We start from the raw sequence: 17,300 nt of genomic DNA, 5'->3' as shown, positions 1-17,300 counted from the left end.
TGGGAACTTTGGAGGTTTTCCAGCAGTTACAAAATTCGGGGACACTAATTCCTGCTTGAGCATGCATGTGGTAGGAGAAAAAATATGTAATTGGTTTCTCTTACAGGTAGTGCCAGTGAAGTACTCAAAGAATGGACAGTAACAGGCAAGAAAAAGGTAAGAATGAATTAAATTTAGAAGTGTGATATCAATATTTGTATTATAAAAAAATTTAAGCTCTGCCAAAATATTTGGAAGATTTACATATGCATCTTCAGCTTACCTGGTTAAGAAAAGCTTTCTTCTATGACACTGAAACACAGCTATGTACATAGAATACCACACAATCTCCTCCACGTGATTTTGGGCAGGAAGCAGAATGACTCTGCCATGGTGCAATTGTGGAGGGTATTAATATTATTAATATTAGGCAGGGGTGAAACTAGAGAGCATGTCGAGGAAAGCAGAGGTCCTCTAGAGAAAGTGATCTAGTCCAGCGGTTTTCAACATAATTCATATCACAGGTCAGTTAAAATAGTTCAGATTCTTAGGTCAGACCACTTGTGTTGTGATCTCTGATACTAATGAGCTTTGGCTTAAAGCCTAAAGAGGGACTTTGCAACTATTAGCTATGCAGAGGGGTCTGATGGTCCAATTCAGAGAGGTAGAAGGCACTTGGGCCGTGGAGTCAGTCGAAACTGGATTTATATCCTTTTTCACTACTTACTGGCTTTATTTCCTGGGAATATTGTTTAACCTTAGTGTGCCTTATTTTGCTTATCTCTAAAATAGGAAAATAATATGAACAAATGCAAGTACTTAATACAGTGTCTAACATATTAGTTCTTCTTATCCACTTGAAACCAAAGTGCCTTCCCCGAAGGATACTAGCTGGCCTCAGAATGCTTCCCATAGCTCTTTACTCTAAATCTGGTTCCTTTAGGAAGTGCTTGCAGTGTGAATTTCAATCAAGTATCTCTATGAAATCTCTTTAGGGTCTATATTAGGTTAGTGCTGGAGTACTGGAATACTTTCTTGATGACTCCACTTCACTTCATTAGGAGTTCTGTTAAGTATTGATTAAACCAGGCTTGACCCCAATGACCCTTGAGAATTTTTTCTAAGAAGAACTTAATACTACTACAGATTCCCCTGAAGCTCTCCATACCCATAGCTTTGAGTATTTGCTTAACTTCTTCCCATTGCTTTCACCTAGCGTGAGTGTGTGTTCTGGAGAACAGCAGCTTATTAATTTATTGGCCCAGGATAATAGGTTATTAGTGATGTGAGATATGCATGAAGCTGGAAAAGTATGTGTTGGAGACATAAATTTCTTAAAATTTGGAGAAAGAAAAATGGCTTCAGTTTGGCAGTCCCAAACGCCCAAATCTAGTTCAGTTAACTGCTGGGATTAGTTCAATAGGATGTGACCGTGAACAGTTACTGGGACAGGTATTATATATATAGGACAGTGATATGAAAACTTAGCCAGTTCACATGGGAGAAAGTATTTAAGAGAAAGAGAGATGAGAGCTGTGGAGGGGAAAAAATTATATCTAGCGTTACATTAGTATTCCTGTTAGGGCCATGAAAGGGGTTTAGGGTAAAATTAATTCAGTCATGTCAGTCTAGCCTTAGAAATAGAATTAAATATTTCTAGTAGAGCTGTGGTTTGACAAAATAAAAGGTAAAGGATTTTTGTTTTCATTTTAGTATTTGCATAGGTAATATATTCATGTGGCTCAAAATTCAAAGCTATAAAAGTGAATATACTGGAACATCTTCATCCCTGGGGATAGTTCCCAGCCATTTGGTTCCACACACCAGAGGCAAACTGTATTATCAATTTCTTATGTATCTTATGGGATATTTTATACATATATATAAGCAAATATGAATATATATTCTCCTCTTTGCTTGCTCCTTTTTCATGTAATATATCTTGGAGCTTATTCCATGTCAATATATAAAGAGCTTTCGTGGTTTTTTTATGAGTGTATACTCATCCTACTGTTTAGATGTACCATAACTTACTGAACCATTCCTTTATTGATCAACATTCGGGTTGTTTGCAACCCTTTGCTATTATTAACAATACTTCAGTGAATAACCCTGTACATATATCATTTTGCATGTGTTAGTATCACCTAGGATAAACTCCTAGAAGTGGAATTGCTGGGTCAAAGTGTATATGTATTTGTAATTTAGATGAGTATTACCAGATTGCTATAGAGAGAGTACCACTTTGCACTCCCACAAGTGATATATGAAAATGCCTGTTTCTTTATACCCTCAACCCTACAGTGTTATGAAACATTTTGAACTTTGCTAATCCAGTAGCTGAAAAATGATATTATAGGGCAGTTTTTTTTCCAAATATTTTTTTACTGTGGTAAAATACACATAAAATTTACCATCTTAACCATTCCAGATCTCTCTCTCCTTTTCTTTTTTGTTTTTGTTTTTGTTTTTGGCTTTTATTCTAAGTTAATATCTGGACTAATATGCCAACGAAGGGTTTATATTTTACTTCTTTTTTTAAAAAAATTGAGGTAACATACCGGATTGACATATACACACTACTATATATAAAATAGATAACTAGTAAGAACCTACTGTATAGCACAGGGAACTCTACTCAGTACTCTGTAATGACCTATATGGCAATAGAATCTAAAAATGAGTGGATATATGTATATGTATAACTGATTAACTTTGCTGTACAGCAGAAACGAACACAACTTTGTAAATCAACTATACTCCAATAAAAATTAATTTAAGAAAAATTGAGGGGGCTTCCCTGGTGGCCCAGTGGTTGAGAGTCTGCCTGCCGATGCAGGGGACACGGGTTCGTGCCCCGGTCCGGGAAGACCCCACATGCCACGGAGAGGCTGGGCCCGTGAGCCATGGCTGCTGAGCCTGCGCATCCGGAGCCTGTGCTCCGCAACGGGCGAGGCCACAACAGTGAGAAGCCCGCGTACCGCGAAAAAAAAAAAAAAAAAAAAAAAAGCGAGGTATAATTGACACATAACATTATATTAGTTTGAGGTGTACAGTATAATGATTCACTATTTATATGTATTGTGAAATGATCACCACAGTAAGTCTAGTTAACATTCAGCACCATAATGGTATCAAAAAAATTTTTTTTGTCATGATGAGAATTCTTAAGATCTACTCTTAGCATCTTTCAGATATTCATCTCCAGAACTCCTTTCATTTTATAAAACTGAAACTCTATACTTATTAAAAAGTAACTTTGCCCCTAGCAACCACCACTCTACTTTCTGTCTCTATAATTTTGACTACTTTAGATAACTCATATAAGTGAAATCATACAGTAATTGTCTTTTTGTGACTAGCTTATTCGATTAGCATAATGTTCTCAAGTTTCATCTGTGTTGTAGCATATTAGAGAATTTCCTTCCTTTTAAAGGCTGAATAATATTCCGTTGTATGTATGTATCATATTTTGTTTATCCATTCAACCATCAATGGACACTTGGGTTGCTTCCATGTTTTAGCTGTTGTGAATAAATGGATGTACCAATATGTCTTCGAGACCCTGTTTTCAGGTCTTTTGGGTATATGGCCCAAAACAGAATTGTTGGATCATATGATAATTCTAATTTTTTGAGGGACCACAGCAGCTGTACCATTTTATATACCTACCAGCAGCGCACAAGAGTCCCAGTTTATCAACAGCCTAACACTTGTTTTCTGTTTTTTTCTGATAATAGCCATTCTAATGAGTATGAGAAGATATCTCATTGTAGTTTTGATTTTCATTTCCCTTATGGTTAGTGACACTGAGCATTTTCATGAGTTTGACCATTTGTATATCTTCTTTGGAGAAATGTCTATTCAAGTCCTTTGCCTGTTTTTTAATCAAGTGGTTTTTGTTGTTGTGGTTGTTGAGTTTTAAGAGTTCTCTATATATTCTGGATATTAATCCCTTAGATATATGATTTGCAAATATTTTCTCACATTCTGTATGTTGCCTTTTTTCTCATGAAGTCCAATTTGTCTGTTTTTTTCTTTTGTTAACTGTGCCTTTGATGTCATATCCAAGAAATCATTGCCAAATCCAGTATTGTGAAGCTTTTGTCCTACATCATTTTCTTCTAACAGTTTTATTGTTTTAGGTCTTATATTTAAATGTTTGATCCATTTTGAGTTAATTTTTGTGTAATGTTTTAGGTAAAGGTCCAACTTTATTCTTTTACACGTGGACATTCCAGTTTTCCCAGCATTATTTGTTGAAAAGACTGTCATTTTCCCATTGAGTGGTTTTGGCACCCTTATCAAAAATCATTTAGGCATATATGTGAGAGTTTATTTCTGGGCTCTCTATTCTATTCCGTTGGTCTATATGTTTGTCTTTTTTTTTTCTTTTTTTAAGTTTTTTGGCCACGCTGTGCAGCATGTGGCATCTTAGTTCTCTGACCAGGGATCGAACTCGCTCCCCCTGCAGTGAAAGGGCAGAGTCTTAACCACTGGACCTCCAGGGAAGTCCCTATATGTCTGTCTTTATGCCAGTACTACACTGTTTTGATTATTGTAGCTTTGTAGTAAGTTTTGAAATCAAGTTGTGTAAGTCCTCCTGTTTTGTTCCTCTTTTTCTTTTCCTAAAAAATTTTTATTGAAATATAGTTGATTTACAGTTTTGTGTTAATTTCAGGCATATAGCAAAGTGATTCAGTTATACACACACACACATATACTTTTTAGATTCTTTTCAATTGTAGGTTATTACAAGATATTGAGTGTAGTTCCCTGTCCTTGTTGGTTATCTATTTTATATATAGTCGTGTATATATTTTAAGCCCAAACTTCTGATTTATCCCTCCCTGCTCCCCACACCTTTCCCCTTTGGTGACCATAAGTTTGTTTTCTATGTCTGTGAGTCTGTTTCTGTTTTGTAAATAAGTTCATTTGTATCATTATTTTAGATTCCACATATAAGAAATATTATATGATATTTGTCCTTATCTGTCTGACTTCACTTAGTATGATAATCTCTAGGTCCTCTTTTTCAAGATTGTTTTGGTCCCTTGAGATTCCATATGAATTTTAAGATGGGTTTTTCTATTTCTACAAAAAATATCATTGGGATTTTGATATGGATTGCACTGAATCTGTAGATCACTTTGGGTAGTATTGACATTTTAATATTAAGTCTTCCAGTTCATGAACATGTAATGTGTTTCCATTTATTTATGTCTTCTTTAATTTCTGTCCACAGTGTTTTATAGTTTTCATTGTACAAGTCTTTCACTTCCTTGGGTTAACTTAATTCCTAAGTATTTTATTCATTTTGATGCTATTGTAAATTGATTTATTTTGTAATTTACTTTTTAGATTGTTAGTTCATGTATCAAAGTACAACTGATTTTTTTTTGATTCTTTGGTCCCGCCCCCACTTCTTATTTTTATTTTTTTTATTTTAAATATTTATTTATTCATTTATTTATTAGGCTGCATTGGGTCTTAGTTGTGGCATGCGGGATCTTCATTGCAGCACATGGGATCTTTCACCACAGAGCGCAGGCTCTTCATCGTGGTGTGCGGGCTTCTCTCTAGTTGTGGTGCGTGGGCTCCAGAGCGCGTGGGCTCAGTAGTTGCAGTGCGCAGGCTTAGTTGCCTCACGGCATGTAGGATCTTAGTTTCTTGACCAGGGGTTGAACCCACGTCCCCTGCATTGGAAGGCAGATTCTTAACCACTGGACCACGAGGGAAGTCCCCAGAAGTACAACTGATTTTTGTGTGTTGACTTTGTATCCTGCTGCTTTGCTGAATTTATCTATTTGTTCTAACTGTGTGTGTGTGTGTGTCTGTGTGTGTGTGTAATCTTTAGCGTTTTCTGTGTATAGGATCATATCATCTGCAAACATATTTTACTTTTTCCTTTCCCTCTTAGATGTCTTTTATTTCTTTTTCTTTCCTAATTGCCCTGGCTATAACTTTCAGTACTGTGTGGAATAGAAGTGGCAAAAGTGGGCATTCTTACCTTGTTCCTGATCTTTGAGGAAAAGCTCTAGTCTTTGACCATTGTTCACTGTGGGTTTTCATATATGGCTTTTATTATGTTGAAGTAGTTTTCTTCTAATCCCCATTTTTTAGTGTTTTTATCATGAGAAGGTATTGAATTTTGTCACATTTTTTCTGTATCAATTAAGATGATCGTGTGGGGTTTTTTTCCCTTTATTCTGTTAATATGGTATATTACATTGATCGATTTCCTTAAGTTGAACCATTCTTGTGTTCAAGGAGTAAATCCTACTTGGTCATGGTGTATAATCCTTTCAGTATGCTGCTGAATTTGGTTTGGTACTGTTTTGTTGAGAATTTTTGCATCAATGTTCATAAGGGATATTGCTTTTTTTTTTTTTTCCCCGGTACGCGGGCCTCTCACTGTTGTGGCTCTCCCGTTGCGGAGCACAGGCTCCAGACGTGCAGGCTCAGCGGCCATGGCTCACAGACCTAGCTGCTCTGCGGCATGTGGGATCTTCCCGGACCGGGGCACGAACCCACGTCCCCTACGTCGGCAGGCGGACTCTCAACCACCGCACCACCAGGGAAGCCCAGGCATATTGCTTTGTAGTGTCTTTGTCTGGCTAAGTCTCAGGGTAATGCTGGCATCATAGAAAGAGTTAGATAATGTTCCCTTCTCTTCAGCCGTTTTTTGTTTTGTTTTGTTTTTGTTTTTTAAAGTTTGACAAGCCTAAGTGTTTGGTAGAATTCACTAGTGAAGCCATTGGGTCCAGCGCTTTTCTTTGTCAGGAAATTTTTGATTACTGATTCAATCTCCTTACTAGTTAGATTTTCTATTTCTTCATGATTCAGTATTGGTAGGTTTTGTGTTTCTAGGAATTTAAACATTTCATCTAGGTTACACAATTTGTTGGTGTACAATTGTTCATAGTATTTTCTTGTAATCCTTTTTATTTCTATAGAATTGGTAGTAATGTACTCACTTCCATTTCTTATTTTAATAATTTGAATCTTCCCTCTTTTAGTCCATCTAGCTAAATGTTTGTCAATTTTGTTGATCTTTTCGAAGAACCAGCTTTTGCTTTTATTGATTTTCTCTACTTTTCTGTTCTCTATTTCATTTACCTCTGCTCTAATCTTTATTATTTTCTTCCTTCTGCTAGCTTTGGGTTTACTTTGTTCTTTTTATTTATTTTTTTACTTGTTCCTTAAGTTGTAAAGCTAGGTTGTTAATTTGAGATCTTAGTTTTTTTGTTGTTTATTTTTTATTTTATTATTATTATTTTTTTGAGATCTTAGTTTTTAATGTAAGCATTTGTAAATTTCTTCCTTAGCACCACTTGTAAGTTTTGGTATATTGTATTTTCATTTTCACTTATCTCTAAGTATTTTCTAATTGCCCTTGTTATTTCTTCTTTGATCCAGTCATTGTTTTAAAATGTGTTGTTTAATTTTCACTATATCGTAGATTTTCAAGTTTTCCTTCTGTTATTGATTTCTAAATTTATCCCATTGTGGTCAGAGAAGACACTTTGTATGATACCTGTCTTTTAAAATCTGTTGAGACTTCATTTGTGCCCCAGCATATCATCTATCCTGGAAGATGTCACATGTGCACTTGCGAAGAATATGTGTTCTATTGTTGTTAGGTAGAGTGTTCTGTATATGTCTGTTAGATCTATTGGGTCTGTTGCATTCTTTAAATCCTTTATTTCTTTACTTATCTTCTGTCTGGTTATTCTGTCCATTACTGTGAGTAGGGTATTGAAGTCTCCAAGTATTATTGTAGAGCTGTCTATTTCTTCCTTCAATTCTGTCAGTTCTTGCTCCATATATATAATTTTTTTAAGATTTATTATTTATTTATTTGCTTACTTATTTTTGGCTGCATCAGGTCTCAGTTGCGGCACGTGGGATCTTTGTTGAGGCATGCAGGGTCTTTCATTATGGCGCGCAAGCTTCTCTCTAGTTGTGACGTGCGGGTTTTCTCTTCTCTAGTTGTGGCATGCAGGCTGCGTGGGTGGGCTCTGTAGTTGTGGCCTGCGGGTTCCAGAGCACATGGGTTCTGTAGTTTGCAGCACGCAGGCTCTCTAGTTGAGGCACACAGGCTCAGTATTTGTGGCTTATGGGCTTAGTGGCCCCGCGGCATGTGGGATCTTAGTTCTCTGACCAGGGATTGAACCCGCGTCCCCTGCATTGCAAGGCAGATTCTTTACCACTGGACCACCAGGGAAGTCCCTGCTCCATATATTTTGATGGTCTGGGTCTGTCAGGTGCATAAATGTTTCTAATTATTAAATCATCTTTCTGTATTGAACTTTTTATTAATGTGTAATGTCCTTCTTTGTCTCTTGTAAGCTTTTTTTATTTAAAGTCTGTTTTTGTCTGATATTAGTCCAGCCATCCCTGCTCTCTTTTGGTTGCTATTTGCATGGAATATATTTTTCCATTCTTTCACTTTCAATCTATTTTTGATTTTGAATATAAAATGAGTCTCTTGTAGACAGCCTATAGTTAGATAGTGTGTTTTTATCCATTCTGCCATTCTCAGTCTTTCAATTATAGAGTTTAATCCATTTGCATTTAAAGTAATGACTGATAAGGAGGGACTTCTTTCATTGTGCTATTTGTTTTCAATGATTTTAGATTTTTTGTCCCTCATTTTCTACATTACTGTATTTTTGTGTGTTTAATCAATTTTTTGTAGTGAAATGGTTAAATTCCTGTCTCGTTTCCTTTTGTGTATAAGCTGTAGCTATTTTCTTTATGGTTACCATGGGGACTCCATTTAACATCCTAAAGTTATAACACTCTAATTGAATTTATACCAACTTAACTTCAATAACATACAAAATTTTTGCTCCTTTACAGCTCCATCCCCACCCTTTTTGGTTGTTGATGTCACAAAATTACATCTTTATACATTGTGTGCCCAAAAATATAAACTAATAATTCTTTTAAATGCATTAGTCTCTTAAATTATGTAGAGAACAAGATCTGGAGTTACAAACCAAAGTTGCACTAATATTAGGTTTTAAACTGATAGTTGGTTGTGTTTTTTTTTTAATGTATTAGTCTTTTAAATCATGTAGAAAACAAAAAGTACAGTTACAAAACATTGTTACAATAATACTAGCTTTTGTAATTGTTCATGTATTTTACCTTTATCAAGTTCTTTATTTCTCCATATGCCTTCAAATTACCATCTAATGTTCTTTCATTTCATGTTACAGGACTCCCTTGAGCATTTCCAGCAGGGCAGGTCTGGTGGTTATGAACTCCCTCAGCTTTTGTTTATCTGGGAATGTCTTAATTTACCCCTCAGTTTTGAAAGACAGTTTTGCCACATATAGGATTCTGGGTTGACAGGTGTTTTTTTTTTTTTTTAGCGCTTTGATTATATCTGCCTTCTTGCCGCCAAAGTTTCTGATGAGAAATCTGCTCATAATCTCACTGATGATCTCTTGTGTGTGACAAGTAGCTTCTCTATTGCTTTCAAGATTCTCTATCTTTTTTTTTTTTTTTTCTCGGTACGTGGGCCCCCCACCACTGCGGCCTTTCCCGTCGTGGAGCGCAGGCTCCGGACACGCAGGCCCAGCGGCCACGGTCCACGGGCCCAGCCGCTCCGCGGCATGCGGGATCCTCCCAGACCAGGGCACGAACCTGCGTCCCCTGCATCGGCAGGCGGACTCTCAACCACGGCGCCACCAGGGAAGCCCAAGATTCTCTATCTTTTGAAAGTTTGATTACAATGTGTCTCACCGTCTCTTGGAGTTCATTAAGCTTCTTGGATGTTTACAGTCATGTCTTTCACCAGATTTGGGAAGTTTTCAGCCATTATTTCTTCAAACATTCTTCCCTTTCCCTCCTCCCCTCCTCCAGTTTACACGATGCTATGTTGGTTTGCTTGATGGAGCCCCACAGGTCCCTTAGGCTTTGTTCACTTTTCTTCAGTCTTTTCTTTCTCATCCTCAGACTCAATAATTTCAATTGTGCTATCTTCAAATTCCCTGATTCTTTCTTCTGCCTTTGAATAATGCCTTTAGAGATTTCTTAAAAATTTAAGTTACCATACTCTTCAGCTCCAGAATTTCTCTTTTGATTTCTTTTTAGGTTTTCTAATATTTCCATTTTGTTCGTACTTTGTTTTCTTGACTTTTCCCACATCTTCCTTTATTTCTCTGAGCATCTTTAAGACTGTTGTTTTAAAGTCTTTAAATTAAAAACAAAAACAAAACAAAAAATGCACTAGGCATTTGAGGAAAAAAAAATTCTCATTACAGAAACTGCTAGCTTAGGAACATATTACGAATCCAAGTTTATATAATTAAAGTGAATCTTTGGATGAAAAAATAAATAAATTCTTTAATATATCTCCCAACAGGTCTTTTTTAGGGAAAGTTTCTGTTGATTTATTCATTTTTTTTTTTTTTTTTTTTTTTGCGGTACAGGGGCCTCTCACTGTTGTGGCCTCTCCCGTTGCGGAGCACAGGCTCCAGACGCGCAGGCTCAGCGGCCATGGCTCACGGGCCCAGCCGCTCCGCGGCATGTGGGATCTTCCCAGACCGGGGCACGAACCCGTGTCCCCTGCATCGGCAGGTGGACTCTCAACCACTGCGCCACCAGGGAAGCCCTGTTGATTTATTTTTTTCCTTTGTATTGGCCACACTTGCTTGTTTCTTTGTGTGCCTTGTGATTTTTTGGTTGAAAACTAGACATTTGAATCTAATAATTTGATCACTCTGGAAATCAGATTCTCCCCTTCTCCAGATTTGCTGGGTTTTGTTATTATTATATTTTTAAATTGTTGTAAGCTGTCTCTGAACCAAGGGTCAGCCTAAGGTGTAAACTTAAGGTCTTCTCAGGTCTTTTCTAAGCCTTTCCCTGGGCATGCATTGGTTACTTTGAAATTTTTTCTATATATGAAGTTGTTTTTGAACGTCCTAGTCTTTGATGTCTGGCTCCCAAAAGGGAATAAGGAAAAATGAAATGGGGAGGAAGGGGACCACCCCTTTAATTCCCCTGAAGGTCACTTCAGCCAGAGGGGGAGGGGCTTGCAACAGTGGGAGGAGGTACAACAACAGTGGTTGCCTACCTCTACCTTTGTCTCTACCTTTGTAATCAAAAGCAGCAGTCAGTGATCACAACACAGATCCCAGATATTTGAAGGACAGGTTCCTTTTTGACTACCCTCGCTTCAGCAAGCTACGTGCCAGCTGTTCCAAGAACAGGTGCACAGCTGCCTGTTCCCTAGCTGGGGGTTGGAGGGTGAGTATCTGCTGCTGAGCTCAGAACTGAAATTGCCTGAAATTAACCACAATTTACCATCCAAGTCTTCTCCTGGAAATTATAAGCCTTCAGTAGACTCCAGAGTTCCAAAATAGTTAGACAGATTCTGCCAGTGTAATTGTTGTCTAGGTGGGGAGACAGATTTCTGGTGCAGCAGCCTCTGCAGGGCAGATTTAATTTGTCTTTATTAGACTGAAGTTTCACTTCATTCCACATGTTTATATCCTACACCACTTTTTCTGTCGGGTTATTGTTTTGTTTGTTTTTTGTTAGAGCTCTCTCTTTATATTTAGCTCTTTGTATATATTACACATTTTTTCCCACATTTTAAAATTTATCTTTTGATCTTTCTTATGGTGGGTTTTGCCATGCTTTAATATTTTATTTTTATGTGTCTGAGTTTATCCAAAGTATCTTACATAGTTATGTTAGTCAGTACTTGAACATATACAAAAATGTGTTCAGTTTCTGGAAGAGCAAATGAGAAGTTGGTAACATTGGTTGCCTTTGGGTAGCTGGAGTTACCTCTCTGGATTGTGGGCGATGTTCTTTTTCTTTTCTTTTTTTCAAATCTTTAATAACTATTAGAACAAAAAGAAGAAAAGCAAACCAAAACCTGCAGCAGAACCAAGTAACAGTATCCCAGATTCCAATAAACTGGTTTCCATTCAAGAGGAACAGTCTGCGCCTTCCTCAGAGAAAGGTGGTATTAATGGTTACCATGTCAACGGTGCCATCAATGATACTGAATCTGTGGACTCACTCAGTGAAGGTATGGAGGCACTTTCAGTAGATGCCAGAGAATTGGAGGATCCTGAGTCTGCCACACAAGATATGCTGGATAGAACAGGTGAGTATATTAACAACAGGTCTTTGAAAAGTTCCATTCTATTGAAAAATACAGGGGCTTCCTGGTTGAGAAACCAATCAATAAATTAAATCTAGTTAGTCTTTTACTTTTTAGTTTTGTTACCTCTCATGTGAAAGAGTCACATTTTGTAATTATCAAAGGCCTAGGAAAATATAATTCTTGTTCCATTGTCTCATATTTTAATTTTAGTCTAAATCAGCCTTATGGAAATCTTCTAATTTAATAGTCCCGTAGTACTTAGAGATTACAGAACATGACCTTAAGATGTTCTTTTAATTTCACACTTATTAAGGAAAATGATGATGATGGGTTGATGTTGATATTATTATTCTAAAACCCAACGCAATGAGGAATATATAAGCATAACTGTAATCCCATGGCTTTCATTAGAAGTAGACTGTTGGTTTTTTTAGTCCCACATTTGTTTTTTAGTAAAGAATTAAGGTTAGTTTTATTTGTAAATTCAGGTATCTTGTACATTTTGTTTCATTAACCATTTTGATGAGTGCTGGGGAGGTATTGGGAATATATTTTTTAAGATAGGCTTTTTAATTGTTTGTTAATCCAGTTCCCCTTGCTCTGTTGCTGCTGGCTTTATAAATGTAATGCCAATTTTAAAATTATGCTGTACTTTTCAGATGTTCTTTTATTGATTAGTTCACATGTACACACACACAAAGACTCAGAGATAAACATAGCACCTCAAACAAACCAAAGATAGTCAGTGGCTTTCATTTTTTTCTGAACTAGCTTTCCTCTCATTTCCTAACGCTTTGCCCTTTCTATTCCCTAAAGCTTTTAAAACTCTTCTTTCCCTGGGACAGTGTAAAAATCTTTTCCTCGACATAACTTAACAGAAGCTTGTCAGAAGGTGGTGATATTGACTCTCTTCACTTCCTTGTGCCCAGAACTACAAGGAAGTTACCAAGGTACAGGGAATGAGCTAGCCTATCTGGAGATGCGTTAACAAAGCATCCTCCTCTTCAATTAGGATGCCTTTTAGGGCTAAGCCAGATAATACTCATAGCCTCACTGACTCTGCTCTTTGTTCTGTTTTGTCAGTTGATTCTGTTCACAACCTTTAAAGAGGCATCGTTTGGGCGCATTTTTACCTTTTTTCTTTGTGTATATTTAAGACTGCTTGATTGACCCCTAAATTGTGCTCTAATATACTGGCCGCTTCCTTTGACAGGATCCATGCTGGAGAATGGTGTCTCTGATTTTGAGTCCAGGTCTTTGACTGTGCACTCTGCTCAGAATTCTCAACAGAATAGAAATGCTGCCAAATCTCTCTCAAGACCTACCATAGGACCTCAGCTTTCAAATCTAGGAATGGAAGATGTTCCACTCTCTTCCACCAACAAAAAGCTAGGTAAATCAGAGGCCTTCCTTTGAGAGAAAACGATAAAATCTGTGTTTTTAGCTCAAGAGGGCAAATTACGTTTGTTCTCATAGGTAAGGTTTCAGAATGGGCAGCAGGTAATACTTTTTCTGTTTTCCAGGCAGTGTCTACCCACCCTTTCCCCGCTTTGTGTACACAGTTGGAGTCTGATGGTAGTTTAGATGCTGTACAGTCTTGCTACAATGATGGGGATCGTTTTTGTGAGCGAAAGTCAAGGATGCCAGGATGACTTTTCTGCTAACATTAACCTGTTCGTTTTATTTGCTTTACTACAACATTTCTGTGCTATTTCCTTCACTTTTATCTCCTGGTTGACTCAACAGTAGAAAGCTCTGCCATCTCTGAAATGACACTTTGAAGAAATATTTTAATTTCTCTTCACAACTTCATGCTCTTACTGATACCTGTAAGACTATAGCTTTAAACAAGGTCATTTTCTCTTAAGCATTTACTTAGCATTGACTGATGGTAGCCATTTGCTTTTCTTTTAAACTATAATAGTTATTTAAATAATCAGCCAATAATTAAACAGATTGAGATAATAGCCCTTCTGCCATACATCTAAGCATGGCAGTCCACTCACCTGAACAAATGAAACAGAGAAATGTAAAAGACACTTGTAACCTGTAGCTCTTTATTGAATTATTTGTTCCACATGAGCCAAATTTAATTAGCGAGACTCTCCTTTTTCATCTTTCTAATATAGTCCTCAACTTGGTGCAGAAAGGCAAGTCGGAGACTATTTACACAAGCAAAACTAAAGGCACAGGGCTTGAAAGCTTTTAGGTAGATTTTAAAGAAATCAAGTTGAGATGAGGAAGGATTTAAGTAAAAAATTGAAAATCTGTATCTTGGCACATTATAAATTTGTTAGATCAGTTATTCCAGCTACCAGTTGTAATAATTTTGACATTGGTGAATATGAAAAGGTTAATAGAACTCTCAGAAACTGGTTAAAATGTGTTGGGTAGGTAAATGTATTTCATCTTTATCTACAGTGTTGGCTTACCCACATATAGTGCTTCAAACTGTACTACCGAGAAAGAACTTTATCAATTTTGTAATGTCTACATGGTGAATTGTATTCTACTAAATCCTGTTATTTAGAGAGTTTTGAAAATTTGATACCTACTGACATAGGTTTTCTTTTAGTTTTTTTCTCTCTGTGTTTCATTTCATTTTGGATAGTTTCTAAAATTGACGTCTTCAAATTTATTTATCTTTTTTTCTTTAATAGTTTTTAATCTGCTGTTAATCCAATCCAGTGTAGTTTTCATCTCAGACATTGTTTTGGTTTTTTTTTCATCTCTAGAGGTTCCGTTGGGGTCTTTTTAAATCTCTTCCGTGTCTCTCCTTGACGTGCTTATGCTTTTCCTCTACCTTCTTGAACATATGGTATCTGATTATATTAGCTCTTTTGATGTCCTTACCTACTTGATTCTACATCTGTGTCATTTCTGCACCTGTTTCTATTCATTGATTTTTCTCTTCATTATGGATCAGTCATATTTTTCTGCCTCGAGTAATTTTTTATTGGATGCCAGACATTGTGAATTTCTCTTTGTTGATTGCTAGATATTTTTGTATTTCTTTAAATATTCTTGTGATTTATTCTGGGACTGTTACTTGGAAACAATCTGAAGCTTGCTTTTTTAAGCTTTGTTAGATGGAAATAGAGCAACCTTTAGTCTAGAGCTAATTACTGAGGCAGTACCCTTCTAAGTACTCTACCTGGTACCCCGCTCTGGCTGGTATGAACCTGAACTATTCCTGGTCTGGGTAAGCTCTGAGGATTATTCCCCCTGCTGCTTTCCAGTGGTTCTTTTACCCGAAACATCGGGTAGTTTCTGCACACCCATGCACTCAGAATCCTCTGTAGGTCTTTGTACAATTTCTTCATTTTTGTGTAGCTTTCTCCTCTCCAGTATTCTGCCCTGAGAATTCTAGCCACCTTGGCCTCACTGAATTCTCAACTCTGTCCCCTCAATTCAGGGAGACTTCCAGGCTCAGTTTCGGATTTCTCCTCCTTGCCTTGCAGCCTGGAAACTCTCTTATGGCAGTAAGTTGGGGCAGTCACAGTCCTCACTTTTTTGTGTCTGTTTTCTTCACAGGGGGGTGGGGGGTAGTGGGTGAGAAGTACTCTGCCTATTGTTCATTGTCTGAAAACCACTGTTTCATTTATTTTGTGTGTCTCTTAAGTTTTTTAAGACAGGAGGGTAAATCCAATTCCTATTACTCCATCTTGTCTACAATACTTATTTTAAAAAAAAAATCTATGAAAACATTAGTTTTTTGTTGAGGAGTGTGGCCATTTAGGAAGTATTCTTAGTCCATGTGACATTTGTTACGTTACATGCTTAGGTGTTCAGATCCAGCTTTCAAGTCACCTGTGCTCCTTTTTTTATTGGGGTTTTTTCAAGGTTCTAATATTGAAAAATCTGTGAAAGACCTCCAGCGCTGCACAGTGTCTCTTGCACGATATCGAGTTGTAGTTAAAGAAGAGATGGATGCTTCCATTAAGAAAATGAAACAAGCTTTTGCTGAATTGCAGAGCTGGTAAGTTAAGTTGCTTTTGATATCGGTAGCACAAAAATGATCGTTTAAAAAAGATGGTTAGTCATTCACCAAATTCTTTAATTCCAAACTCTTAACTACTCTACATAGTGGAGAAAGACTTAAAAATCCTATGCTATGTTTAGCTTTCTGCTTCATTCTACTTGTGGTCACAGTGTGGGAATGAGTGGTAGAGAGAACTCATAATGCTTTAGGAATGGGCCTAAATTAATATTAACATTGTTCGGAAAGGGACAAATAATTAAAGAGTAGGTCATGCATCCTTACATTAGGGTCTGTCTTTTAGACGAGGAATCTGTAACCAATGACATGATGTTTTTGAACAAAGTTATAAAGTAGAAAAGATGTCTTTGTTTTCCTAATGCACCCCACCCTAATGGTCTCTTCTGTGCCCTATTATTAATCATTGATTTATTTTAATTTTGTGTTTTTTAAGCTTGTTTTTAAAAATTCTATCTTAAAATATATGTGTTCTGTAGGGGAAATAGGGTTTAGTAGTTAAAGAGGTTTGAAAATACTTAAATTTTTTTTTACTACTGGACTTCTTAATGCCTTTTCAGTGCTAATCTGCATTGTGAATTTACAAGAGGGAGCTATTTATCGAATATATTTGATTATAGATTAGAGAATCTTTGGGAGGAGAAATATATTCTAATTTTTTTCTAGAACACTGAAGCTGTTTTAACTATTAGATAGTAAAGTGGTAACTAATTCTTAAACCATAACTCCTTTCGGGGGGGTATTTGCATTTTATAAGGGACTTTTTTGAAAATGGAAAAGACCTAAGGACCAAATTAAGTAAAATGATAGGAAGACAAGCAGCTAGGTTGATATTTGGGGATTTAAGACTGTCCATTCTGCTTACTTGTAAAACTTGCGTGGATCTGAAATGTGAGAGGAAGTTTTCATGAATAGGGAGGACCTACACCACTCTTCCTCCCAACCATCCATCCGTTTTCTTGCCTGTCTATGGGCTGTTTCCTGAGGTCATATTCAGCCATGTCTCTGTTCACAAACTTAGTCTGGTCACTTCATGCCACCGCAGACAAAAGATAGAGGGAGTGTGGGTAGCCTCAGTCCTCCTGTTTTATGGAATTGAAGAAGGGAGTGAATTAACAAAGATGTAGAATAAAGCCTCCAAAAAGTTGCTGACCACTGCTTTTATCATTTGCAAAGTGTAGAGGGGTCCAT

General features: G+C 36.9%; 1 protein-coding gene across 1 annotated transcript in view; it reads left to right on the top strand.

The window, feature by feature from the left end:
* The window catches only part of SPATS2 (spermatogenesis associated serine rich 2), a 76,113-nt gene that overhangs the window by 38,964 nt on the left and 19,849 nt on the right, over window positions 1-17,300 (top strand). The window contains exons 4-7 of the mRNA XM_065887580.1: window positions 107-156; window positions 11,851-12,112; window positions 13,326-13,505; window positions 15,956-16,091. Coding sequence (XP_065743652.1) covers window positions 107-156; window positions 11,851-12,112; window positions 13,326-13,505; window positions 15,956-16,091 — 628 coding nt within the window. The remainder of the gene's footprint in view (window positions 1-106; window positions 157-11,850; window positions 12,113-13,325; window positions 13,506-15,955; window positions 16,092-17,300) is intronic.

Source organism: Phocoena phocoena, chromosome 11 (genome assembly GCF_963924675.1).
Source record: "Phocoena phocoena chromosome 11, mPhoPho1.1, whole genome shotgun sequence".
NCBI classification, from domain to species: Eukaryota; Metazoa; Chordata; class Mammalia; order Artiodactyla; family Phocoenidae; genus Phocoena; species Phocoena phocoena.
Note: the sequence above shows the minus strand (reverse complement) of the source record. Positions and strands in the feature narration are given on the sequence as shown.